Here is a 27,824-nt window from a genome sequence, read left to right on the forward strand (position 1 = left end):
TTTTAAACTTGTTATAATCTTAGCATGTGCCTGAAGCCACCCAGACGCCACCGACAATAAACTGTATGGAGCAGGCCAAATGCTTCTTTAGATTAATCCCAGGAGCCAGACACGGCAGCAAGGTAGAAGAGGAAAGTTCAGGTTTGAGATATCCTAACCTCCTCTGTTGAGATGGGACCCTAGCTGGTATTCCAGACCCCGGGAAGGGAGAGCTGCCTCTGTACAGAGAGAGATTCCAAATCGCATCCAGCAGACACCACGGAGCAGCTCGGAAGAGGATTTCCTGGTAGGCTGTGGCACAGAACTCACTTCACTCACTGAACTGTGCTAAAGAGATAAATATAGATCTTTTCTCCTCATATGGCTCTTACAAGTAAAGTGCAATAATTACCATGGGAGTATTATGGGGTTTATAACCTGACTGCCATGCCATTGTGGCTCCAGTGCGTATTGGGGAATTGGCATATATGGCTCTTTTCCCCCACTTAGTCCGTATCTGTGCTAACACACAATTTCAGCTGCAAACTCCTTTTGTATTTTATTGTGGGAAGACTTAAATAGGATAGAGGAAAAAAAAAATCAGAGAGGTGGTATTATTCTGGCTCTTACTCTGATGTTATGCAAATAATTAGTTCATTTTATTTTGATGTTAAGGCTGCCATAGCTATATTCCTAAGAAGATGAAAAAATGATCCTCTTGAGAGAGAGAGAGAAGAAAAGGGACGGGTAGGTGAGAAAGGCAGCTCTGATGTGCATTATTCAAAAAGCCATGAATGCTAGATCAAAGAAGAGCAAGAATCAAATTCACTGCCACTGAAAGATTTCAGCAGCTTTTTAGAGCCATTGATCCCTCAAGGGCAAACTCTTTTAAGCACCAGGTAATGCTTCTAGCTACCCAGAACTCCCACCTTACACTGGCTAAGCTGCATGTAGTTTGCTTTCATCACCGGCATACTGGGGATAACAGGGATGGCTCAGACACCACTATATCTGCGCCTGGTGAAGAAGACATACAGCAAAGCACAGAAATCGCATGTGTGCATCTCCTGCACTAGCTGTTGCCTTTTTAATGGCCATCACAGTAGATGTTAAATAGAAGAACAGTGCAGTGTTGCGTGTTTGGTGACCACTGATATCTTGGAGTGCTTCGTCTGAGGACAGAACACAGTCATCCTGAGCAGGATTTGTTTGCTCAGCGCTGACTTGCTGATAAACACAAGTCACCTCATATTTTGTTGTGAGATGAAAGTGGGATAAGATGTCTAAGGAGCTCAGCCAGCAAGCGGTGACTCGTTCATAAGTTGGGACTCACAGGTCTAATCTGAACACCCAGAAGGCACAGGATCCAACCCCAAATCAAGTCCTCTGCTGTCAAATGCACTACAGATTGTCATCTTTCTCCCTCCCTTCCTTGGGTTAGGTGTCTTTGAAGTCTGGTGGAGAAGCTTCCAGATGTTCTGCCTTGCAGGGACACTTCAGGATCATGCCTTAAGCAAGAGCCACTGGAACTGGGTGCAGTAAAGCAACTTCACCTGGTGCATCCCTAAACAGTCTCCTAAGAGCTGCCTTTGGGCTTCTGATACAGCTGCACTTGCACCCAGCTCATTGCTGCTGCCATCGTCATGTCCCCAGGAACACTCCATTCATCCTGCTTTTCCCATCCGCAATGCCATGCACATGCTACAACAGTGCATTACAGATTATTCAGCTCTTTCCAAGCTCTGCTCACAATTCAAAGTCTATCTACTCCCACCAGCACTTAGTACAACTTGGTACCTCACACATTTTCGTGAAATGGATGATCCTTTTCCTTCTGCATGTTTTGATCTAGAGCAAGAGCTAGCGCTGCTACCATTTAAATGTATATCAAAAGCTCCAGGACTCTATCAGGCTAAATAGTTCATTCAAAACCTTTGGTGCTATTGTTCCTGTACGCCTGGAGACACAGGCACCGTGTGGCTGGCTGCCCGAGGTTCCCTTTTGATATGTATTTTCACAAATGTTAGACATATACATATCAACCCCTCTATTCTTTCCTAATAAAAGCTTGGACTCTAACGCACAGGATGAGGAACAGATACTCCACCGGCCAGCTGCAGCAAGCCTTTCATAAATAACACGACAATCAACCCCTGTAAAGGAAAATGATACTCCAGAAGCTCTATCCTGACATACATCTGTTTTCCTATTGTAGGAAGGAATAAGATAGAATAAGTTAAATGCTGAAAGCCTAAACAAACTCTGAATTAAGAAGAGATGGTAGTAGTAATGATGGATGAGTTGTAAACCACCTGCAAATGTTAAGATTGCTGCACTCTTCTGCAGAGCATTGAGTCTATACTGCAAACCTCCAATAGACATGGACTGTGCTCTATAAAAATCACGATGAATGCAGACTTGTGTTTATATTATGGAGGTCCTAATCCTCCTCCTCCTCTGCCTTTGCTCTATTGTTACAACATCAAAGACCAACTGCTGGCCGAGATACAGTCAATATGAAAAGGGCGACCAGCAAATTTACTGCTTGACTTCATTCCCTTTAAATGGAATAGGCACCATGGCCCTTTTTCAAAGTCCAATCACAGACATATATCTTTTTTATTGGACATCATGTACAATAAAGTGAAGCTGTAACTTGGAAAATAAAATAGAACACCTTAAAAAATCCCATGAGGTGAACATTCCTTTATAAAAATATCACTGTGGTTACATGTTTTGAAAAACTCTGGGCAATCTGCAGTGCAAAAGCCATGGGCTGGCTAGGTTATAGTTTAGCTAAGATGCATACCCATGCCTAATATCTAGTCGGTTTCAAAAAAACCCAACTAATAAAAAGTGATATATTTAAGAGAGAATGCCAGTGTCATTCAAATAAACTGAAATGGCAGCATTCATGTCACAAGAATCATTAACTGCTTTGTTACAGGCTGCTCTGTGCAGTGAACCTTTGCAGACTTCTTCAGTCCAGAGATTCTTAAAATCAGCGGCACAAAATGCCAATATATACATTGCACCTTAAACAACTCCAGTCTGATTGCTGACGTCATTTCAAGAGACACTTTCAGATGAGAGTTCTGTTTGTAGACGTTAAAGACAGGGACAGTTTTATCGCTGTTGCTAAATAGATGCTAAATAATTTCTTGCTTTGAAGTTAAATAGCGTATAAGCAACTCATACAATGTAAGAGGCCAGTACATTGGGGTGTTACAGAATCCATGCTAGGTAGTTATGGGTTTTTTTAATAAATTATATGTCAATATCATAAGAAGTTATTGTTTTAAGCTATTTAAATTATTAATCCTTTTTCTTTGGGCAACTTGTGCAAACAGGCAATAGTAAATATCTGATTATTAACCTCATATCTATTTCAAGTCTATATTGATTTTAAAATCCTACCCTGATATATGTGACAGATAAAACCAAGCAAATTTTGGTTTTGTTACACCTATAGTAATCATTGGCAGCCGGTTGCAGTTGCGTAAGTGTAGTTTCCTCGTGGCAAAATCTGCTGCTGCTAGGTTACTTCTAAGGTGAGAAAGATACCAAAGCTATGTGTCTCATTTTTAAAGCACTAACTTCAACAAATAGGTGTCTCATTGCTGGGTCCTCTCCAGTCCTCTTTCCCTTACATGATGCTCTGTTGTCAGTCACCTCCTCTTTCCATCTCAGCCGACAGCACAGACCTCCTGGTGCAAGGACCAGCCTTCTGGGCACGTACAAGAGAAGGTGTTTCAGTGACACTGTTGGATTGTTCAATACCTCAATGTCCAAGTCAACAGGAATGCAAAGCCAAGATGCCTGAGTGAAGCCTCCTGGACATTAAAACTGGCCCATGGACAACACCGACCCATTAACTGTTCCTTAGAAAGGGAGAAATTCACTTTTTTTAGAGCAGTACTGTAAACAGTGGCAGAAAAAGATAGGACACATTATTTGGATGGTTTTTGTAGACAATTACACTGTGCTCATAATGGTCAGTGACCAGTGGGCTTAGTCACAAATACTGATGTCAATGGCCATGCAGGCAAAGGGGAAATTTCGGTTTTTCTGAGGAAGAAGAGCTATTGTGGAACACAGCAGTCCAGGATTTTTCAGTGTGTATGCAACTAACAATGAAACATAATGGATGGAAATTAATTCATGCAATCTGAAGAAATCCCCATGCCAAAGCCCAGCTTGGCTTCACGGATTTAAGTCCAGATTACATGTGTTATGTGCGCATCAGTTCTGTGGAAAAACGGAGCTATGAAGATTCAGATCCAAGAAGAACCTGGGCTAGGTCTGCAGTGACACAAGTCATTGACTCCTCTTGCTTTGTGAAAGTCAGTGGAGTGAGGTCAATTTAAACACACTTGGGGTGTAGGTCTGGCATGGAGGTGTAAAAGCTAAGGACCTTTGAATTTCTCCTGCGTTTAAACGTGGACTGACTCCAGCAAAAGCAGTGAGAGAAAGATTTCACCTCTGATTTTCCTTTCTCAGCTTTATGAGCACCTCTGTAAGATTAAGAGCACCCAAATAGCCATTACTCTACAAGAGCTCAAGGTGAACAACTCCAGACCTGCTTTCATCCTGCTGACTGCTAAAAGGGAGGAATGAAAAAACAGGACCCACTGCTATGAGTCCTTCAAGCACTGAAAAACAAGGGCAAAAGCATAAAGGACCATGCTTACCAGTACTGCCCACAGCAGCTCCTCTGACCAAGTATTATACTGCTCCAACTGTGACAAGCCATCACTTTTCACAACAATAGTTACATTTTACTTTGTTTTCTTTCTTTTTCTGGTATTTCAAATCTGAAGTATTAATACATGGAAATACCAACACTGGAAACATTCTGCTCTTACTGGTGTATCAATGAGCTCACTGTTTCTTGGAAAAGTTATTAATCTCTGTGCTTTGGACTATGAATATAGTTGTGCATTTTCTGCCTTCAAAACTTGTAAAATCAGTGTCCTGGAGGTACGATGATATTAAAGTGCAACAGTAATCACTGAACCATTTAACGCTTCCTTATGCAACTTACTAAAGCACTCTGCATTTTTCTAAGTTATCAAAGAATCATAGAATCGTTTAGCTTGAAAAAGACCTTTAAGATCATTGAGTCCAACCATTAATCTAGGACAGCCAAGTCCAGCTCTAACCCATGTACCTGAGCGCCACATCTACACGTCTTTTAAACCCCTCCAGGGATGGTGACTCCACTGCTTCCCTGGGCAGCCTGTTCCAGTGCTTCGCAACGCTTTCAATGAAGACAGTTTTCCTAATATCCAATCTAAACCTGCCCTGGCACGACTTGAGACTATTTCCTCTCATCATATTGCTCGTTACTTGGGAAAAGAGACTGACACCCACCTTGCTACAACCTCCCTTCCAGCAGTTGTAGAAAGCAATAAGGTCTCCCCTCAGCCTCCTTTTCCCCAGGTTAAACACTTCATTGTTCATTTGTGACAGTGCTTCCAGACTCCGTTCAGGCCTGGAGACCTATTGCACTACACATTGTACGCAAGCAACAACACAACAATGGAATCTCAACCTCAAAGAGCTTGGCTTCAGATTTAAAAATAAAAAATAAAATGCATCAGTGACTTAGCTCTGCTACTACAGAAAAATAATGCTTTTAAAAAATCATACTTTATGGAGACTACCACTCAGTCAATTCAAAGAGCTTTAAAGTAGCGTAGTCTTAAAAGCAGACAGCAAGATAAGCATCGTAACAAAAAGGCCAAACAAGCCTAAGCAACACTGTGAACAGAACAAACGAGGCACAACTGGGCACTACCGCATCTGTCTGCAAGCAAGACTGGCAAAACACACAGAAGAGCGGAAAGCAGTCGACTCAGACTATTAAATCTGCCAAAGCTGCTAAATCTTGTCTATCGCTGCTTCATTTTTTTTAGTTGATGTTTGTGTAATGAAATATCTCAATTGTCTGCATGTGTATTTTAAGTATGAGTGCATTTCAAGACTTTAAAATGATGACTCAGAAGAATGTAAGCATAAAGTATGGAAAAGTAATTTACTACCATTACTTGCATTCCGTGCACTTTTCCATACCCATGACTGGGTTTTCAGAAGTTGTGTCTATCTCTGCCACATATTATTTTATGAAGCTTTTCAAACACGAATAGCACATTTCTGTATTAGTTTGGCAGGCATAGTCTGCATCATTATCTTCTGTGTTCCACTTTCTGTAAAGTTTTCAGATACTGTGACAAAACACAGCCAGAGTTTTCACCTAATCAATAGTTCTTGTATTGTTTCTTGCTTTCTTTCAAGACATTTTCCACCATTTTGGAACAATAAGGCATTGATTATTAAGATACAGATGTAGTAGATATGAACAGAGACAAAAGAACAACTGCTGAATTCAAAATATGGTTCCCAATTCACATTGAATGCAACCTGGATTGGTTAAACAGATGTCTCCCCAGCAAAAGAATTGCACAACAGAGGAAGGTGTCGAAAAGCTTAGTATGCTGAAGTCCCAGGGCTGGGTTATCTATTAGCAGGTCATAACGTGTATGTTAAAATCGCAAGGGAGTACAGTGACCAGCTTCAGAAAGCAAAACGGTGATGAAATTGTTGGGGTCATAGAGACCAACAGCAGAGCTTCAACTCTAGGTCTCCTGTTCTTGTGGACAGCTGGCACTCGGAAAGGACAGAGCAGGGAAACGTGACTGAACCCAGGCTGTACCACTGTCACGCGGCTGTTCTAGCTGTGACGGCCGTGTTCTTCCTGTGTAGAACAAAGTTCACTTTACATGATCGATGAAGACTACAAACTAAAAGCTACTCCAGAATAAGTGCTAATCGTCCAAGTTAGATGAACCAACATCAGAAGCACCAACTCAGCTCCTTCCAGGATCTCTGTGCACCCATGCCCTGTCTCTGTATTCTCATTGCCACCACGGGCGATAGTTACATCTCTAGACCTTCTCAGGAACCAGACTCAAACCCACCACTCCTTTCATTACCACGAGTGCTGCCCCATCACCAGACCACCATAGGGCTCAGACCCACACGTTAGCAGGCTTCCCTTTAACCCATCTCCCCACACACAGCCCTACAGGGAAGGATGGACTGAGAGTGGAGAAAGGCAAAAGCAGGAATGTCTCTGGGGCCTCTGCCCTGTAGTAGTCACTGTGATTTGTGTCTGTCTCCAGGCCCACAGGAATGGACATAAAGCCACCGTGATGGCCCAGAATGAATTTAGGATTACATACAACTACCTTAATACTAAAAAGAGATGGAAAATGATCCTAAATCTTACTCAAAACAGAAATAAAGTATTCCAATAGACTCTTCTGTACAAGGCACCAGGAAATCTGGTCTGAGCTGTAAATGCAGAGACAAAATTGAGATGCACCCTGTGTTTTAATGCCAGATATTGATCAGTGATGATGCCAGATGAGCTGTACAGTGATTGTTAGCTGTTGAACTGAAGAGAAGTTCAGCAAACATCTCATTCAAACATCTTGGTCAAATCTAATGTAGGAAGTTGCATCCTTACCTGCCTAACATTACTCCTTGTAGCCATAACTAAATATAACCTGGATCCCTGTTCAAAATTACTGCAGTAGTCTTAGATACTAAAAAGCTTGCCACATCCTACCCTGAAGGTGTGGTAGCTCTTACCCACCAGGGATTCTTTAGTTTTCTGGGAAATGGATCCAAGTGATAGATACGAAGAGAAACTTAATTCTTTCTGGAGCTTTCCTGGAGCCAGGTTTGGAAAGCAGACGACTCTCTTCTGAGAGGCACAGACAACAGCATATGCTTCTCCCTCCTTCACCCTTCCTGTTTTATCCTTTGCTTCCATGCACGCAGGAGCAGCACACGCAAAGCTAATCACCCTTCCTTCCCCCTAGATCCTGGGACAAGCCACAGCCCACTAGCCAAACCACTAAAGAGCACACATAATTCTCTCCCTTGGGAAAGGAGAGAATGAGCTGCACATGGTGTAAGTCATTTGTAAAGCCTAGCGCGTAACTGCAAGAACATATGCTAATGGTAAGGGTGAGCTTTAGCTAAGAACCTATACGTGGCAAAGCCTGCTGAGAACAGGCAGGTTTTACTATCACTGTCAAAAAGCACAAAACGGCATCCTGTGATGAGTAACAACCTCACTGCTTCATTCACAAGCCACCTGCTCTGAAAATTATTGGCGTAACGTATAGGCTGCTCTTAAGGCAGAGAATGATTTGGTGCTCATATTAAATATATGATATATATCCACTTATTGGCATTTTACATAGGCTAAGGACAGTCTGGAAAACATGAATGCAAAATGTTGGACCCAACAGTTTTTTTAAGATGATTTAGACAATCAGTTCCTATTAGAACTAACCAAATGTAAAGCTCCAGAGCTCAAATAAGCTTAAAAAAAACTCGGTCTAAAACTCTCCCAAAGTAAACAGCTTGAAGTTCTACTTAAACTGAGAAAGCTATTACAGACGGCTAAAATATGCCTCTGTATCTGACTGGAGATCATTTTGCAATTTGCCTGAATCCAGTAAAAGGGGCAGCAGGAAGACACAGACCTCAAAAAGCCTGAAATGCGCCTCAGCACAGGTAACAGCGAGCACATCGTTTCTGAACATCTCATTGTGTCGCGCTGTGGATCTCGGGAGAAAATTAAGAGCTCAGCGCCGTGCAGGACTCCTCACACGGCTCGGAGGGGGACTCCTGTGCAACCGCTTATAAGCAGCACAACGTGTTTTTTCTGGTAGGGCTCAACGAACATTTCTGACACGCTGTAATTGCTTGCGTGCTTATTGAGGAGGAGGGCAAGGACGGGAGCAAGGAGATTAAAAGTAAAAAGCTGTTTACAGCACTGTGCGTCTTTTAAAATCGTGTTCTCTTATATAGCTCCAGCTTTATGCACAACTACTGAGTTTCATGCTAATGTAACACTGCTGCAAGCACCACAGTGGAGAATCTGACTTCATGTGCTATGGCATATATTGTTGGTGGCTCTGTTACTACATTTTACAAGGTCATTTTTCTTGGTGTGGGAACACTGTTTTTCTTGGTGTGCAAGGCCTGCTGTGGAAAAATGTGATGGGAATGAACTTCTAGATGAAATATTTTCTCTGAGAATGAAAGCACAGATTTTACAGCAACAGGGACTATTATAAACGTATTTCATAATTTATGTTCGAGCCTTCCCTTCATTTTAGAACCATGTAAAAAGAAAAAACATACCCAAGCATGTCTCTTAATATAGCTTCACTTGCTCTTATTCAGAAGCACAAGTTTTTCCTTACTTATTTCATAAATATACTCCACAATAGTTTCTGGATGTTAATTAAGTTATACCTAACAGAGTTCTCACCAGTAACAACAAAATCTTCCCCCTCCCCTCCCCAGTTCTCCTTTTTCTGTTTGGTAGAGATGGAAGGAGTGAATAACATCTGATTGAGAAACAAAAGGCTAATTCCCTCTTCTAGCTCAAAACTACGAGATATTTTACGACTCCAATCTGGATTTCCCATTTTGCGTTAGTTTGCGCTACCACAAACCGGTTCTGACAGCGGCAGTACAGGGGTCCGGTGCCCGTTTCTGCAGCGCTGAACCGGGGAAGCCTGTGCCTGTATCTCGCCCATCCCGAAGAGGATGCAGAGCACATCAGGATTGCCTCCCGGGTGCTGCCCCAGTACAGCCAGTCACAGCGGCACAACACAACCCCAGGCATTCGGGAACTCACACACACACACACAGTATGAGCAAGGGCACCAAAAGTAAAAAGAAGAGGGAAAAAATAACTTGCTTAATATTAGAAGCTTTTTCTGGAGTTCCTTCATTTCATCAGTCTAATTAATTGCAGGGGTTAACAGACCAGAAGAAATCAAAACCTATCCTCCAAAAGTCTTCCTTCACTTGAAGGACCAAGGGATGGGAGAAAGAGCAGCTCTTCCTCCTGTAATGAATCAGGCTTCAAATGCATACAATTCTGCATTTTAGACTATTTAAATCTCCAACAATATTTTAAGATTACTAAAGATTCCTCCTGAATACGTTTTGTGTAGAAATGCTCAAGAACGTGTCAAGTTTTTGGAAGTGGTTTTTTTTTTGAACTAAGACTAACACTTTAGATTTTCTTCCAGACTCACAGGACCAAGTTCTGACCACTTTATTTGTGCAAACAGTCAGTCTAAGTCCTACAATACCATACCCTGCATTTGATAATAGCCAGTTTGTTTTTATACAAATTTGCCTTGTCAAAATACATTTATAAACAGTTGCTGCAAAGATTACTCTTTCCTGCATTTACCACAACGTGCGCAACCGACTCTGTCAAATGAAGTTTCACCAAGTGAAACACTGACCTAATCACTTCTCACAATCTGTTCTCTCCATAGACCTACCAAGACAGTAAAAAACAAGAGGTTTTTTTCAACCCCCAAGATTTGTATTTGCTTATACCTGCAAAGCTGGTTTACTTTCCACATTGATTCTTTACCTGGGAATGCAGTGTGCTGGGATTTTGCATTTCACTTCAGTATATGCCACGATAACAGCCCAAGAAACCCCAAAATCTGAAGATCCCAGTGCAAACTTGCCATCGAGCGCTACATTGTGATGGTCTGAATAGAAGCATCTGCCTCTATAGTATTACAAGGCAGGTTACTGTATTTTCCAGCTAGCAATAGAATCCATGAAAGTTATAAAATCAAAAACCTGATAGACTTCCATCTGCTGAACTGATTGCTCTAATCAATACACTTTCCTCCCATAATGTCTTGCACAGACAGGCTCTCTCAAATACATAACTGCAGAATCAATTCAGTTGGGATGTATATAAAACCTTCCATTCTACAAATGGCAAAACATGCTGAACATGTGAACTGCTAAAGCTATCATGATGCTTAAAGGTACAGAGTTTCATTAAGTTATCTGTAAAAAAAAAAATCACTGGAAAGAAAAAATTCTTGACGTCAACAATCAACAGATTTGTCACAAGACAGCTAACTACAATGATAGATTATTTTCCTCTTGTTTCACCCTAACCTTACAATAGTGCTCTAAAAAGAGCTCCTTGGCGAAATGGCATCACCCAGAGTTCCCACATGTTTCCCTCATTATGTTATTATACAAGCCTGTCAAGAAAAGGCAAATTCAGGGTTATTCTAATGATAGCAAACACCTCATAAAAAACCTCTCCAAATTTACTTTTCCAAGGAACATCATTTAAAAAGGCATTTCAAGTGCCCATGAGGAAAGAAAGCATCATTTATAAAACATTATTACCAGAAATCTTACAGATATTTAAAAAAACAGCTTGGAATGTCAATCTGGCGATGAAACCGCAGCCCAAAGAGAGACAGCATCACAGGGCCTTACCCCAAGCGTGCAGCCGAGCACTCCGAAGCAGGACTCCCACCAAGCTCTACAGGAGGTTTTTGGAGTTCAGAGGACCCGATTCCAGTTTGTGACTGGGATGTTGAGTCTGCAGATCTGGGTTCCCTCCTGTAGTTGGTGGTTTCACTTTGTGGACCACCAGCTGGTGGGGATCCGATGCAAACAGAGTGATCGTCACAGCCTGCGCTCTCCTTATTTTTCCTTGTGCTTTATAGAAATGTGCTCTGTTGGTACTACAATTCTGACATCATAAAGGGGTTAACGCAAATTTACAATGATAATAATTATACAATTTCTGGTAGTTCTTCACATGATTTGGCAGTTGATTTTTCTTTCCCACTTGGATACAGGGGAAAAGGGTTGACCACGGCACACGCAACCAACCAGACTTACAAGCTTTGCTTGGGGATTTTGATGGTTCTGCAGCTTTTATCACTGTCTCTAACCATTTTAAATGAATGACAACACATGATACTGAATAAAAAAGAACTACCTGCATAAATAAGGAAACAGAACAGAAAAGTCTTTTACCTCTGCTGGACGTAATTGACCAGTGGTTTAATTAGATCAGAAGACTGGAACAGACTGGCTGGGCCACAAGCCCTGTTCTTCACGGTCAAAATCATCAATCACCCACTTTCTCAGCTATTTCAGGACTGAATATCTGTCTCTTGACAACTTTCCAAGGAAAACCATGCATTTTGTTCCCATATTTCCAAACACCATACACCTACCAGGTCCCCTCTCCCCCTGAGGAACGCTGCGTGCTCACAGGAGAGGCCGTTGGTGGGACAGGCCGTGTCCAAGACCACCTGGCCTGCTCCATCCCACACGTGCCCCAGGTGAGAGGTTCGTCGGCCACTGCCACCTGCCCGCAACACACCAGCACGGGAGCCGTCCCGACACCTCCGACACGGTGTCAAACCGTGGCGTGGGGAGCGGCTCCACCTCTTCTCACCTCTGCCCCCTGAAGAGCGTAAATCCAAGTGACAGGGAAAAGCCATCCCCAGGCACCACGCAAGGAAAACCCTCGGGCGGGTGAAGAGCCGGCAGCAGCACCGGCTGGTGCCGGGGGCGAGAGGCCGCGGCAGGTGCTCCCGTCAGCCCCGCAGCCCGCGGGGGAGGCAGGTGGCGAGCGCTGGCCGGGTGCGTGTGTGGGAGGGGGGAGGCGGGGCGGCACTCACCTGCCGCTGGCTGTGGTTGCCGGCGCCCGGGGGGGCGGCGGGCTCGCCGCCGCCGCGCAGCACGGTGATGTGCAAGGTGAGCAGGAGCAGCCCCAGCAGCAACAGCAGCTCGGCAGCCAGCCGCACCATCCTCTTGAGCCGGGCGGCTTTAGGGCCCCGCGGCGGCGGCGGCCGTGGAGGAGGCGGAGGAGGAGGAGGAGCCGCGGCGGCCGCCGCCGCCGGGTCCGCCGCCGGAGCGGCCCCGGCCCCAGGGCCGGCCGCGGCAGCCGCAGGACGGGCGGCGGGGACCGCGCCGCTCTCGGCGTCGGCGGGGCGGCCGGCGGGCGGGGGGCAGCGGCGGCAGCAGCAGCAGCAGCGGGGGCCGCCACACCACGGCGGAGCCACGTCGGGGCGGGACGCCGCGGCGGCGGCGAAAATCCCGGCGCTGCCCGGCTGCAGCGGGGGGCTGCAGGTAGCCGCGACGGGGCCGCGGGCCGGCGGCGTCTCTGCGGGCAGCCCTGCAACCCAGAGTCACCGTGGGCCGTCGGAGGGAGGGAGCGGGTGGGCCGAGCCCCCGGCGCCTCGGGGAGCCGCGGGCCGGCGGATTGCAGCGCGGCTCGACTGGCAACGGGGAGATGCGGCGAGGACCGGGGGGTAGCCGGGAGCGTGTGTGCGAGTGAGAGGGAGGAGGGAAGAGGGAGGGAGAAGCGGGGGGGCTGGGGACGACTCTCACATGGCGGGGAAGCCGGGACGCTCCGAGGGGAGGAGAGAGCTTGGGGCTATCGCCTCCTCGCGAGGGGATGGGGGTGGCCCCTGGACCAGCTTCCCCCCCCGCCGCCGTGTCCTCGCCCGCCCCGCGGTTCCCCCCTCCCTTCTCGACGCCCGTCGAGGCGTCGCCCCAGCCTGCCCGCCCCGCCGGGTCCCGTCCCGTCCCCTTGCCGCGGGGCTGAGAGGGAGCGGGGCCGAACCGCCACCACCGCCCTCGGACCCCGCCGGCTCCCGGCCCGCGGCGGGGCAGCTGCCAGCGAGCTCCCCGTGGGGGATGAGGGGCAGATCGCCGCTCCCCCTCCAGTCCCCCTTCCTCCTCCTCTGTGCCACGCCGGCTTGCCCGTGGTGAATTGAGGGGGGGGGGAAGAGGAGGGCGAGGGGCTGCAAAAGCGTCAGCTGCCTGCCCTCGCTCGGAGCTGGATACCTGGCTCCATCTCTCCTCTCTTCCCTCCAGTGGCCCTAGGGCTGGCAGGGGCAGCTCCGTACTCTCTCCTGCCACCGTGCGTGCGTGTCTGCGAGCGGCCGGCTCTCCTCCTGGCTCCTGCTGCTGAGTCCAGACCAACTTTCTCGCCCCCTCGCTCTGAGACGCGAGAGGTGCCTGTCGGTTGCTTTTATACTGCCCTGCCTCCCTCCCCTGCTGTCCTCCCCCCTTCCCGCTCCCTCCCTTTTCCCTTCTCCCTCTCCGCAGCTTCTCCTGCAGCCCAGCATCGACCCCCCCGCCCCGTTCCCCTCCTCCTTGTGCCACTTGCCCCTCTGCCAGCCCTGCTTTGTGGGACACCCTGCCCACCCGCACCCCATCCCGCTGGCGGCTGCACCTTGCGGAGTGACTTCCAGCGCTGCTCGGTGGGGACAGAGCTGTCCTGGTGTCATGTCACCTTCAGCTGGTCCATGCATCCTCCTCAGGCCACGGGGATTTTACACTCCTCGCTGTTGTTTCCCTTCCTCTGAGTTGCTGACTGCGTAACTACATTGGAAAAAGCTTTCTCTCTTGGATGAGAGGCCTCCAAATTTAAAATTAATGTGAATTTGACAATACGTGAAAATGAGGGTTGGATTATTGCTTGCTGTAAATCAGTATCTTTGCATCCAGTCTGACGGAGCCAAACGTCTTTCTGAGTGCTGAAGATGAAGCTCGATGTAATGAGAACAAACATAGCTCAAATAAGCTTGAAACATGAATAAAGTCACCTAACAACAAATGGGAGTTTTGGAATCTTTGTTATCATTCTTCCATGATTGGGAATGTTATGTGTAAAATGAGGATACAAGCAATCAGGGCCTGTCTGAGTGTGTGACAGATGGAGGCTGAATTGGTATCAAAATTACTAAATGGGCAAACTGGGTGAAAAGCGTTCCCCATTCGAAACATTTTCAGTCCGAGCCCGATGTCCTCAGCAGGGTTCCTGCAACGTAAAGTGAGATGGGCTTCCAGCGTGCAGTGCCAGCAGGGACTGAGGCGCCTCTCATGCCCATGGTGTGCCTGATGTGAGAAACTGCAGATTTTGGGGTGCGAGTCGGAGCTCGTGGGAGGTTTCTCGCAGGTCTTGGTGCACCTGAAGACCGTGGTCACAGATGAGTTGGAATGATGTCTCGAACCCTTCCAGTCAGCTAAGTTTCCCTGCCAGTGATAACCACTGTAAATTATTAACCATCAGGCAAGAATATGGTTAAAATAATTGCACTGGCGTATTGTTAAAGATGTAACCCAAGCCACACAACCAAAGCCTTCAGATTTAAGGATTTTTAGTCCACAAGCATGTTTTATGTTAGCAAGGCAGTAGGAATGATCAGCACAGATGATTGGGCAGGGTAGGGCCTCCCATGAGGCTGCCCTGAGTGCGTTACAGCAAAGTACAACCCCTCCGTCTTGTGAAATGACTTGCTGATAAAATACCTGATATTGTACCAATGCTCTCAGTTATGCGGCAAATCAGAGCTATTCAATATTACATAAAGCCACAACAGCTTGTGGGACCATCACGTGGTTTAAAAAAAATGTGTCTTTTTTTTTAACCCAAACATTCCTTGGGCTAATCAAAATATTGAGAGGATGAAAACACTGATGTACTTCAGCTGTCATCGCCCGGGCTGGACTCTCCTCCTGCCACCACTGCTGTGATCCCGGCGGGCAGGCACGGCATCGAGCACGACACGGGGTGGCTCAGGAGGAAGGTTTGGGGACATACGCAGCGAAGAGGCAGGAGAACCGTCCTCCAGGTTTACCAAAGTCCGACCCTACCTGGTGGCTGTCAGTGGGCCCTGGCTGTTTAAGAAAAGGGGAAACTCAGGACAAGAGTTCTGTATTTCAGAGCTTAATAGTACAAATCGACAGCCAGAGCGAGACTGAAGGCTCGTAATGTGAAACAGTCCAAGCGACAGCCTGGTGAAAAACACACACATGGATCTGCCACCGAGCTCTGGGTAATGTAAGTTCTCCCTCGCCTTATGAAAGAGACTGAAACCGAAGACATCTTTAATCCAGATGAGATGGGCCTGTACTGGTGCGTGTTTCCTCGTGGGACGTGAAGTTTTTTGCATTAAGCTGTTGTGCAAAGGCAGGGAGGGACAGAGCAATGCTACCATGAGCAGCGAGCGGGTAGCGCAAGAAACTGAAACCTTGCCCACTTGAAAAAGTTGGCGTAAAAGTGGCACTTGGGTATCGCGATAGTGCCTGCGTGGCTGCGCTGGGGGTGACAGGAGCAGAGAGCGTGTGCACGCGTGCGCTGTACGTGCCAATTTAAATCCACAAACACTGTTAAATCAGCAGATGACTTCATCGATGCATCCAGACGGCTGAATCACAACCTGTAGGGGAGATGGACTTAAAGGCAAAGGGAAAAGTTCTCTTTTCTGGGCTGGGTGAACACTTGCTCCAGCAGATACTATCTAGTTCCTGGAAAATGAAGCCAGAGCTCGCCTGGGGACAGAGATCCATCAGTAGCCTGAAAGTCATGCTGCTCCTGGGATGTGGTTATGAGCACCCAGCAGGGAGGTAAATCAGCAGGTGGGTCTCACAGTGGTGCTGGGGTAAGGGAGGTGTGTTCCTTTGGTAGCTCCGTCCTTGTGGAAGTTCACAGCTTACACCGCAACCCTCCACCCCCAGCACACCTTCCATTTCTCTCCCCTCCGATGATGAAGTCAGACACAGCCTCTGCGCTTTCCTAGCTCCTCACCAGTGACAAGGGAAATGCACTGAGCCCAAGCTCTTTCAAAGAGGGTTAAATTCACACATTTTACGCAGCATTTGTGATATGACAAGGTAGTGTGGCTCAGCTGACGTGTGAGGAGTCAGTAAGCCATAGTAGCTTGTCTAATTGTCTGATGTGTCCTGCCTCTACCGAGCCCCACAGATCCTGCGTTCCTCATTGCACAGCTTCAAAAGTGGGTTGCGGCTCTCCCCATGTTGCAGCCTCTACCGCGTGGAGAGGACTCTCTCGTGGGGAGGTGTTTCAGGGGGCTGTTTCAGTCATGGCGCTGCCAGATGAAAGGCCTCATGGTCTCCCTTCACACCAGCCTGTCAACAAAATTGGAAAATAGTTGTCCACAGTCACCATTCAGCGCTCAAGGCCACGAAACTCTGTCCGGGGCTGAATTTGCAATGTCCTCACTGGCATGTCCTGCTGGTGGATTTGCTGTCTCCTTCCACAGCCATCTCAGCTGACCATCCCCATATGCTGTCCACTGCACTGCGTAAGACTAACCACACTCCATCGCTGTGTAAGCATCTACACTTGGTGTTATGAGTCCTGAAAAACAAAATATTGCCTGAGATACAGCACCTTGCAAAGTCTGGGTGGTCCTAGTGACTGAAATTAACAGTACGTCAATTGTACGTAGTCAAGTAATTTTGGACAAGTGTCACCAGGTGACATCCTTCAAAGCCAGTGTGAGAAATACTGGGTAAGGAGGAGGAAAAAAATACAGTATTATATAACACAACCTAAGTCCCTTTAGAGGCTATATCTCAGAAGTGAGGAGGATGTAGAGGTGGGAGCAATAGCTTAACCAGTGTGAGCACCACTGGATTTTATGGCAGAGCATCATGGCTCACCTGAGCACTCCAGTTGTCCCAGCAGTTAACAGATATTGGTGCCTACCTGCTTGTCCACTTTACCCATTTACTAGCAATCCTGACTCCTGGACTGCAGAGGCACCCTGTCTTTAAGACTGAGGGCTTTTCAGAGGCACGGAGCTGGTAGAGCCCCGTCTGGCCTCCTCAGCTCGCTCCTGCCTGCGCCCACTCCCAGGATGCCGTTATTTTATCTTTAAGCCTGGGGGCTGCTTTAAAATTATCTGAGATGAAAACCTGGCTCCAGTGAAGTTGTTGGCAAAGCTCCCATTGACTTCAGAGGAGCCAGGATTTCACCCTAAGATGCTTTGTAGATTATTGGTGAATGGAAAGCATACGTCTGGCTTCTAGAGGGTAATTATTGTCGGTGGTGACCTCTGCTCTGGTGAGCACTGAGCAAAGCTGGGTTGAGACAGATGGCTAAAGCTTTCCTTGCCTCTTCCTCTGCTTCCTCACAGGGGCTTTGCTTTACGGCTCAGCATCTTGGACATGGTTTATCAAGGAATACCTTTGCGTCGCCTGCCGGTGGAATTTAATGCCTGTTTGCCCACATTCCCCTTTCCCCAACGCCAGCAGATCAGCAGATAGGAGACAGAATGGCTGATTAGCTTCTAGCTCTGACCTCTTAGCTGTAAGCTGTAAATGCACACACAAGGGTCTTCTCTTAAAAAAAAAAAACAACAACCAACCAAAACCTCCCCCTGCAGGCAACCTAAGTCTTTCTGTGATGCATGGTTCCTTTATCTTGAAAAGTAACCACTCTCTTTTAGAAAGAACTTATTAGCTTAGAGTTCTCCATTTTCCTGCTTCTCCTAGACCAGGGCTTGGCTTTCCTTCCCATCTACATATTTTGCACCAGCTGGGCCTAACAGCTGGGTCAAGATTTCTGAATTCTGCAGCGCCCCGTGTGACAGACTGGAAATGAATCGGCCCCTTTATTAAAACTTGAAGCAAAAATGTATAATGAGTAGTCTGAATTATGGAATATGGAAATGGAGAAAGCAGTCCAGCCCAATTTCCCGCCTGTTATTTATTTTTTTTTAATACCAAATTCTGTTTATTTTACGCTCCCACACATTTTCACTTTTCAATATGCTGCGCATTTTTGTACTGATGATGTGCAACTGCACCGTAGCATTTGCCAAGATGCGGCAGTACGGGACTGTGGGAATCAGCACGCTGGGCAACATTTTTCAAAAGTGCCCAAAGAGCCTAAATTCTGCTGACTTTCATAAGAGCTTGCCACAAGGCAATTTTTGCCTCTTCAGAGAAATACAGTGAAACCAGCAAACCTCTTTCCTCTGAACACAGTTTCATCGCTGCTGAAGTGCCCGGGTTAGTTTAACAGAGATGAGTGCTACAAATGGAGCAAAGGCTCAGACACCCGATTGAGTTACCTTGGTTCAGCGAGTCGCAGCACTTCAGCTGAGGCGAGCGCTTCCTGATGGGTTTTCTGGCTGCGGTGCCAGCCAAGAGCTGGCCCTCTGGTCCGGAGCAGGGAGGCAGCCCCGTGTTTTGGCAGCAGCGTTGCATTAAATTGACTCATCCATTACATCGGCTCAGCCAAATTTACCATTAAATTTAAATTATTACATATAATAATGAATAACGTGGCAGCTCACCCTGCATGTACCTACGTAGGTCATCCGTGGATGCACAGCAGAGAAGGAACTTCATGTGAACACATCTGGTAGGAGCCGAGAGCAGACCCAGGATGTGGCCCTTTCCCAGCTGATGAGTGAAGAAGTTGTAAATCACTGTAAGGGGTTCTGTGACTGCGGCTTGAGTTGGCTGATCACTTCTGACAAGTCTTGTCCTCTGTTCAGCAGTGTAGCAGATGAGCAGCCTTCCTGATAGTTAAAAAAATAAATAAATAGAGATAAACAGAGCAATCAACACCTTCCACACCTATGGTTTTCAGACCTTTAATTCCCCAGGGAAGATACCACATTACTGGCTCACAAAAAGTAATTAGAAAGCCAGCCGAGTGGCTGAGGGACAGCTCTGCAGCAGGGAAGGGAAAGGAGGATTCCACAGCAAAACGCTGTGATGCTGAGATGGAGAGCTGTTTCCTAAAAAAAAAAGAGGTTAGCTGTCTCCATTGCAGGGAGCCTTTCCGCCCTACAAAGAACTTAAAGAAAATATAGCTCATTTCTTGATAGCTTTGGGTGGTAAGTGTCACCTGGCTTCATTTAAGTGATGTAACATGGCTGGAGCACAGCCTGTGCAAGGCCACTTGGACTCCTGCTAGCAGGTTGCTGCACTGGCACAGGTGAGGATCTTCCCAGTCTCATTAAGCCTCCTGGGTAGGGGCTTCAGGGGTTTTATTTTATTGTTCTTATTAAACCAGTTCCTCTACTTGATAGCTAATGCTCTGGATTTCCCAGTATCTCCGTGCAGTGCTTTGTCAAGACAAAATTATGCTACATCAATGAAACATTCAGTTTTGAAACTTGCATTTCTAATGCCTGTAGTACTAGAGTGTTGAATTTACACCGAGGTTTTTCAGCTCAGTTTTGAGCCAGTGCTTTAGGAGCTAAATAGTATTAGTGATAACTACCCTCTCGTTTTCTATTACGGATTCTCCAGTGAATGTTTCCAGATTAATTACTCCACACCACACACCAAAGCAAGTGGAAAAATACCACAGTCCTGTCATTACAGAAAGACCTTGTTCAAAGGTGGCAGAAACATGGAGAGTGAGGGTGCCTTTTTTCCCTGCCATTCACCTGTCTCTGAGGCCCATCGGGTGCCCCAAATCTGAGCCCGATGACAAATGCTCTATTGCCTGCAGAAACGTCTGAACGATCTGTGACAGTCTTTAAAAACATATATGTTTGCTGAGATGCTGGAAAACAGCCTCTTATGGGAAGTAAATCTCCCTTCTGTAGGGATTGTGACAACATGCTTGGTGAAGGCATATCTGTTATGCAGCCACTTGGCACGCTGTAAGGAACCAGCAGGAACAGGCTCACAGTTATTACTGCAGGTGAAGAAATCATTTAAACTCATACGTGTCCCTTCTCTTCATGTTTTTTATTAAGTTGCTGAGGTCTCAAATTCATTTCTGCCAGACTAAGGATGGGCAGTTGGATTAGATGCTCCCACAGGCTGGTTTTTGTGTCCTGCCTTAGTGTAGCTTTTAACATAGCAGTGCCCATGTTTGCGATGCCAGAGCACCAGCAATTATAATTGTCATAGCAAAGAGTGATAGACGCCCTGGGGTATGCCAGGCAGCAGAGGGCAGGAATCATTTGAAATGTGCCTTTAAAGGAGGATGACATTCTGTCAAATAAAGTAAAGGAGAAAGAAAACAGAGAATCTGGGGCCTTTCATCTAAAGTATTTAATTCTAAGAAAAACGTTCTCTGCTACCCAGCTTCAAGCGTACTGTCTGGCAAACAAATGTGCACATCGCTGGTGCTCTCAAGAGGAATTTGGATCGCAACAGCTTCACCTGCTGTCCAAAGTGGGATGGCAAGAGTCTCAGTGGATATGGAAGAGATAGTCAGAACACAGGGCGAAGCTGGAGAACGGTGCTCAGGAACCTCTCCAGCAGACCTGATGCCTGGTGCATGCCAGAGAAGAGGGAGGAGAGAGCACCTATCAGTGCCTGGGGAAAAGAGACTTAAAATAGCTCTCCCAGTCCTGTCAGAGGCAGAAGTTTTGGAGAAATTGCTCCACGCAGGGCTGGGCTGGCTGGAGGCTCTGCTTTGGGCAGCTACAGCGGGTTTGCAGCAGCGCTCAGCGCTTGAGAGGGGGCGGGAGGGAGGACAGTTTGAACCTGCAACACTCTGGTACACATGACCCACTGAAGATCAAAGTACGTGTTTATTCAAGGCAGCTGACCTGTCTGTAGGAGATTTTTGCTCCTCCAGTACCCTGAAGACAACAGCAAGTGTGAAACAAAATGCCACGGAAAAAGCAATACCTGGAGCTCCACCTTGCTGCCCGAGGCTGCTATTTGCTGCTAATCAACAACTGAGATTTTTCTTCTCTGTTTATCTGTAACATCCCATTGCAGTGAGAATAGTCTTCAGGAGGTGGTATAACACTACACAGATCCTCACAGGAGGCTTTAGAAAGACAGGTACAAAAATGGGGCAAGTGCCACTGAATAACAACACAGCCCCATCTGATCAAGCCCAGTCTTCCCATTGTGCTGGCTATAACTGTTGTTCACTTTATGCAATTATATCACATAACAGTTTCTATATTTCCAGTGTATTTTCTTATATATTAAGTCATTCTCTTAAAATGTGGGATGTGCGGGCTTATTGTTGCTATTGAAGCTGCTGGTGGTGGTTTTTTTCTTCTGGATAGTCCACCAGTGTGATCAAATGGCAGGGCGTTCAGGCCAGCCTCCTGCAGCTTTGGTTCCAGTCGCCTCTTCACAAGGTTAAAAACTCTGAGGCTGTTTCTAGTGCTAGATCCACAAAGCAGGTGGTTGATAAGATTACTGGCTCAAGAAAATAGAAAATTCGTGGCTGGGCCCACTATAAAGGAAATTCTTTTAAATGATTTACAAATAAATGAACTTTAGCGCAGTAGAATCAACCCCTTGTGTATGAAGAGTCATTTTACTGTATATGGATACACTAGAGAGATCTGTTTTAAACAAGAAATAACTTGAAACAGAATGAGAAATGGAGAGGAGTAGGGGGAAATTAACCCTTTTTTGACTGCTGGCACTTAACCTCAAGTAGCTTTTTAGAAGATCCCTTGGGGAGTTCCTCTGTTAAATGCTACAATTTACAAGTGGGTTTAACTACATGTTGCTTTTCAACCACAGACAGACAGGAAAAGATCCAATTGACACCTGCTTCAGACAACAAATGGGACACAAAAGATGAAACTCATTTCAAAGGGTCTATTTGTTTGTCTCTTGTCATGGATTAAACCAGGGGGCCACTATTTCAGGATGGATTCTGCTCCCATTCCAGTCAATGGAAAAAAAGCCTATTTGTGTGAATAACGCAGAACCGGCCCTTGGCGGGGAAATGTGTCGGTTGTTCCTGAAGTTTTACTGACAATTCTGTAGGAAGCGAGGATATAGTACATCTGAAATGCTTGGTTTGCAAGCCAGATGTTTGAAATATGAATATTCACACTTGCAGAACTTTAAACAGACCGATGAAAGTTTACTGAAAAACAATTGGGAATACAAGAATTTTTTTAAGAATGCAAAGTACCACAGTGCTTTTTAAAAATAGGTTTTCATTTATTTGATTCAAGTTGAACTCAATTTAGAAAATTCTTCCTGTCTAATGCAATTGCTGTGTGTGTAAAAATTGCTGAAATGATGCTTTTTAGAAATGCAAACCGAATGAAAAAAAAAATTGCTACCTAATTGCCAGTAGTTTCATTAAAGGACACAGCAAGATGCTGAAGCAGACACTCCAAATCATCAATATGCTTTAAGAAACCCCCTGCACACAAACTGTTACTGGGCTCCCCTCAACACGTGCATGCCTAATAAACTCTTTGGGTGTGGATGAGGCTGTGAGCAGCTTGGCTGCAGCCCAGCCCTGCCTGCCCAAAGGAAAAAAGACATAAAAAAAAGCCTGACATGAACACTTTGGCAGCTCTTTGTTTCAAAGAGAACAGAATTCTGTCTACTGCTTGCCGTCCTTTGATTTTTTTGATGGATGAAGCTGTGGATGGGGTTTCCAAACCCCTGTCCCTGCCAAACAACAAGCCAGGTTTTGTCCTCAGATACCTGCCCCTAGTCCCCTGGAGTTGTGCAGAGTTTGGTCCACACATAAGCTGTACCTCGTGTAATTAATCACTGGGGGTGGTTGTGGTAGTTACGAGCCTAGACTGTTATCTGCTGTTCTGTTCTTATGATTAATCGCACATACCCCCCGCCTTTTTTCTTCCTTAAAGCCTAGAAACTTCGAGCTATAAAGTATATTGAATTAGTGGGATAATTTTTAAACTCGCATTTCTAACACCGGCATGTATAGAGAGGAAGTAATGAAGTCAGAAAGACTCCAAAGCAGAAGACAAACCCCATTTTAACTCCCAGCTCCTGAGCAATGCTGCCTTCACGAGGCCTAAAACCTGCATTTAGGAATCTTGCCCCTGGTGGCATTTGCTGCTGTTGAGTACCGGTAGTTTGCAGGCCACCACAGTCACAGGAGGCTGCAGAAACCAGAGTGCACAGGCAACTGATGAGCAGCCAAAGCCCACAATATACTGTGTGTACCAGAGCACGGGTTCCAGCGCACACTCGCAACAAAGGTGACAGTGCACAGGGGAGTGCTAACTCTGAATTTCCTGCCTTTTGTAGCAAATAACCTGTGCCCCCTCCAACCATCTTAAAATTCTGCTATCAAATCATTCTGTGTTAAATGATAGCTTTTAGCATGCGTTTACTGAAATGCTTTAAATCTGATTTCTGCCCTTTTAACTCCCCATGGTTCCTTGAGGCTAAAAGACACAGTTGTTTTTGTATCAGTTTAACTCTTCTAATTTGAACTGTGATACTTAAATACTGTGGTGCAACTGCCCCCTCTCTGCAGGTAGAGACGATGCAAACATAAATTGTGTTCCAGTCTGGAGGAATAAACTATACCAGTGAAAAGCACCTTTTGCTGTTAACCTCACCTTCCTTAGGACTTTCGCTAATTTAACAGTTCCAATTAAAAAAAAAATCACCCCCTCTAACTGAAATAGATAGAAAAATCTATGTGTACAACAGATACGGGATACAAAAGGGCTGGAAGGCATGGTTTTTCCTGGCTAATAATCCAATTTGAGGTATTAGGTCTTAAAGAGATCAACTGAATGCGTGTGGAACTAAAAGCTACTGATTGTTGGTGCATTAGATGACAAAAATACTAGCAATTGTGAAGGGTGCTGAGCGTGAACCACCTCAGGAATTCCGAACAAACTTATATGATTGCCTGTTAAACTAATTTCAACCGGACAGCATTTAACACGTGTAAGTGTTTCAATTGCTCTGTTTTGTCTCTTTCTTGTGATCATCAAGGCTGCAATATCTTTTCAAATGAGTTTAGTATGGCAGCTCTAATCCTGTCTCTAGAAAACACATGGCAATCCTTTTGGAAACAGACTACAAACAGTTCTGGTTCATGTAGCGCAGCGGTTACATCTATAATGGCATCTCCTTATTGTAGACATCAGTACCAAGTAAAGTAGTTGATAGGATCATGAAAGAAATAGAAGACTTGCAAGCATAACATGAAAAGAGACATTCTATCTCTCCAGTGCACTAGCATTCTTTGACTCTCAGCAAAATAACAGATAAAGCTTATGTGGCCTTGCAGAAAGGCCCTTACCAGAAATTATTACATGAACTTAACAATCACGATTGAAAGGGCAAAATTTTACCACTGACTGACAATTATTTAAACAGTAAAAATTTAAAAAAGAGTAGAATAATATAAACACATACGTATGTGTATGTGTGTATATATATACATAAACACAGACTGAGAACTGATATGCTAAATTTGGCAGATAACACAAAACCGATAAAGGTAAACAAAGCTGAAGGAAAATAGGAAGAAACTCCATTCAAAACAGACAACGCAACAATGAAGAAAGAGCAGAAAAATGTAGCAGAAATGATGCTGCAAAAATACTCTCATGATTTAATTGATGCTAGAGGAACCCTACTAACCTGAGTGCCAGTGTAGATGATCGACAGTTGCTTGGGGAGAAGCAGTCAGAAGAAAAAGCTGTGAAGGATGGAGAGAAAATAATGCTTTAAATATTCTCTTGCTGTCATTTCAGTTGGTGCTTTAAGTGATAACTCTATATCAAAACTAGAAACCAGTAGATAAAGAATTGCACATGACAACCAGGGTGAAGGGAACTTTCCCATATGAGAAGGGACCTAGAAGGACCAAAAGGAGGGAAGGGAGCAGACATACCAGTGGACAAAATAAGGCCTAGTTAAACTAGCGACTGGTTTACACAAAGGGAAACTACCTCTTCCGTACGACTGGACAGAGAGAATGCAGCATCATTAAATGACATGACTTCTGAAAGGAAAACGGAGTATGCTTTTAAATAAATAATGCCTAGCACCGTAGAAATGAGTAGTGGGATTCAGACAGAAAAGTGTTGAAAGCAGAAGAACAAAGAATTTCTCTACAAATCTAAGCATTTCTAGGAGACCAAAATCTCTTCCACAGCATTACATTAGCAAAATCAGTGGTCTTTCATCTAGTTTTTAATGTGGACTGCTGCATTTTATTCAGCAGACATATGGATCCCTGTGTAGTTCCTGAGCCTACTGACAATACATTTGATTTTCTTAGCTGCCTGTTGCTTCCTCACAGATTCAGAAGCTACGGGCTGAAAATCTCCTTTCTAAAGGATTTCAACCCTTGGAGCTCAGGAGACAGTCATCTCAAGACCAATTAAAAAAAACCAACTAGTGATGGGAATGGAAAGATTCTCCACTGGACTTAATTATCTAGGACAAGGAGGAAACATCCCTTTCATCCATGGGTTGTGTAATTGTCTATTACGGGCTACAATCTTGGCTTTAAACTCATACCAAATTACATGGAAGAAGGATTTGACCCATAAAGATCCAGACATTTTGAAGCATCTGATCTGCCAGTTGCTGACAAAAAGAACCTGGGAAAAATAGTTAATTACTTAGACAATATACTTGCAATGTCTGATAAGTCCCTCTCTCTCAAAAAACAACCAACAACCAAACAAAGAAACAAGAAACCTGGGCTGATTCTGTCTCCACAGTGAACACGTGCATTTATGAAAGTAAGTTTGCCTGTTGCCCAACTGGAAATCCAGACCATAGAGAGAAAATAAATGTGTGTAATTTGGGGGATTCCTGAGGCTTAGGAACGTGTATGTGTGTGTGTATATATATAATTACTATTAAATAGAAGTAGAGTACAGGAAATTCAGAAATAATCAGCACTCAAAAGACTGGTCAAGGCTCCTGCTACAAATGAAGAAACCACACTAAGAAACCAGTTACAGTCTGCGTCAGGCCGGCAAACTAGATTTTAAATTAAGTTTTAGCTGGAATGAGTTTCCAAAGTTATTTTTAGCCTCAACCATGTGAGAAGCACATGGCTCCATAAATACATTCCCCTCAAGAATAAGTTAACGGGGGTGGGGTGTGTGGAAGGAAACAACCTAAACAATTCAGAGTTACTGAGTTAAGAATTTTATAGCTTTGTTTTTGAAACATTTCTCATTATAGCCCGATGCACTTTTGCAATAACATGCATGTATATACCAACAGTGCACGGGACAGTAGACTGGTGGGAGGATTCACATGGATCCCTGTAGCAGATAGCATCCTTGGGTTTTCCCCCAGAGCTGAGTGAGAGGTGAATTACTCACCGGAGCATTTTGGTGCAGCTGTGATAGGCTCTGGCTCTGAGATGCCCCACAAAGGAACCTGCCTTTTCCTCTGCACATTCAGAGAGGGCTTTGGGAGAGTCAGCTTGCGTGAAACCATCCAGGGATCATTTTGGACAAGAAAAAAAAGAATTGTTATGCAATAACGCTCATACATTTTCAACAAATACAAGGGGAGGGACTCACTGCATATGCTAAACATGTTTGGCTTTCTGGTGGAAGAAGCACCTGAGAAAGGACTTCTGTGACAGAAATCTAGTCTGTTTTCCCAGCCACATCACTAGATCTTATAAAAAGGCAATAGTTCCACTACAAACCTCCTCTCTCCTCTGGGTAAACATAAAGATAACAAAGGGCTTGTGCAGTGAAAGAGTATCATTGTGTCCTCCCTCAGTCTGCAAGCATTTCTGTTAGGAGATGCTCCTTAGCTTTAGGAAACAAAACAAAAAACAGAACAAAACCAAACCAAGCAACAAACCAGCCAACCAAACAAAAAAAGACAGATAAATGAGGCAACGGGGCTTGTTTACTCTGGTTCATTCCTTGACCCAAGAGGTCACAGGGCAGTTGGGTGCTGCAGCGCCTTACGTCTGCAGGTTGATGAGGAAATTCAGTCCTGGTAGGAGAGCAGATACACAGGACTTGGCTGCTTCTGCAAGACAAAGGCATTTTGGTCATTTTGTTAAGTTGACATAGGCAACAAATTGCTGTTGTGATGGTGAAATTGTCTCCCAGTGTGGAAGGGAACCTCTCAAGGGTCTCCAGGACCATCTGTGGCCAACAGGGCCACGGAGTGAGGGCAGCTGGACCTCCATGCTGACAACGAACCTGGAGGACTAAGCAGATCCTTCCAGTTTGGGAGCTTTATTCTTTATTTTTCTTGTGCTGGATGGGAGGTGTAAAGATTTTTCCTATCATTTTACATGACTGTTTTGTTACATTGGATTTCCTGTAGAAGACAATCCATATAAAGTTTAAAATAAATGCAGTCACTGTGAAATCCAGAAAAGGGACATCATTAGCTGAAATGGCAATGAACTGCAATTTTTGGCACGCTGGAGTTTCACCTCCCCACTGTCTATGTCTATGTGT

The 27,824-nt window shown here is 45.3% G+C and overlaps 1 protein-coding gene and 2 long non-coding RNA genes across 3 annotated transcripts in view; 2 read left to right on the forward strand and 1 right to left on the reverse strand.

The window, feature by feature from the left end:
- The window catches only part of LOC135579214 (uncharacterized), a 30,788-nt gene extending 24,549 nt beyond the window's left edge, over positions 1-6,239 (forward strand). Inside the window, exon 4 of the long non-coding RNA XR_010471917.1 lies at positions 3,670-6,239. This is a non-coding gene — a long non-coding RNA (uncharacterized LOC135579214). The remainder of the gene's footprint in view (positions 1-3,669) is intronic.
- ISM1 (isthmin 1) overlaps positions 1-13,850 on the reverse strand; it is a 38,964-nt gene extending 25,114 nt beyond the window's left edge. Inside the window, exons 1-2 of the mRNA XM_065059886.1 lie at positions 13,717-13,850; positions 12,546-13,042 (exon numbers count right to left, since the gene is read on the reverse strand). Of these exons, the coding sequence (XP_064915958.1) occupies positions 12,546-13,042; positions 13,717-13,726 (507 nt within the window). The 5' untranslated portion in view covers positions 13,727-13,850. The remainder of the gene's footprint in view (positions 1-12,545; positions 13,043-13,716) is intronic.
- On the forward strand, positions 12,863-14,491 carry LOC135579220 (uncharacterized). Its single transcript, XR_010471929.1, has 2 exons — positions 12,863-12,996; positions 13,747-14,491. It is a non-coding gene; the product is annotated as an uncharacterized LOC135579220 (long non-coding RNA).
- Positions 14,492-27,824: the final 13,333 nt, after the last annotated feature.

Source organism: Columba livia, chromosome 3, assembly GCF_036013475.1.
Source record: "Columba livia isolate bColLiv1 breed racing homer chromosome 3, bColLiv1.pat.W.v2, whole genome shotgun sequence".
NCBI lineage: Eukaryota > Metazoa > Chordata > Aves > Columbiformes > Columbidae > Columba > Columba livia.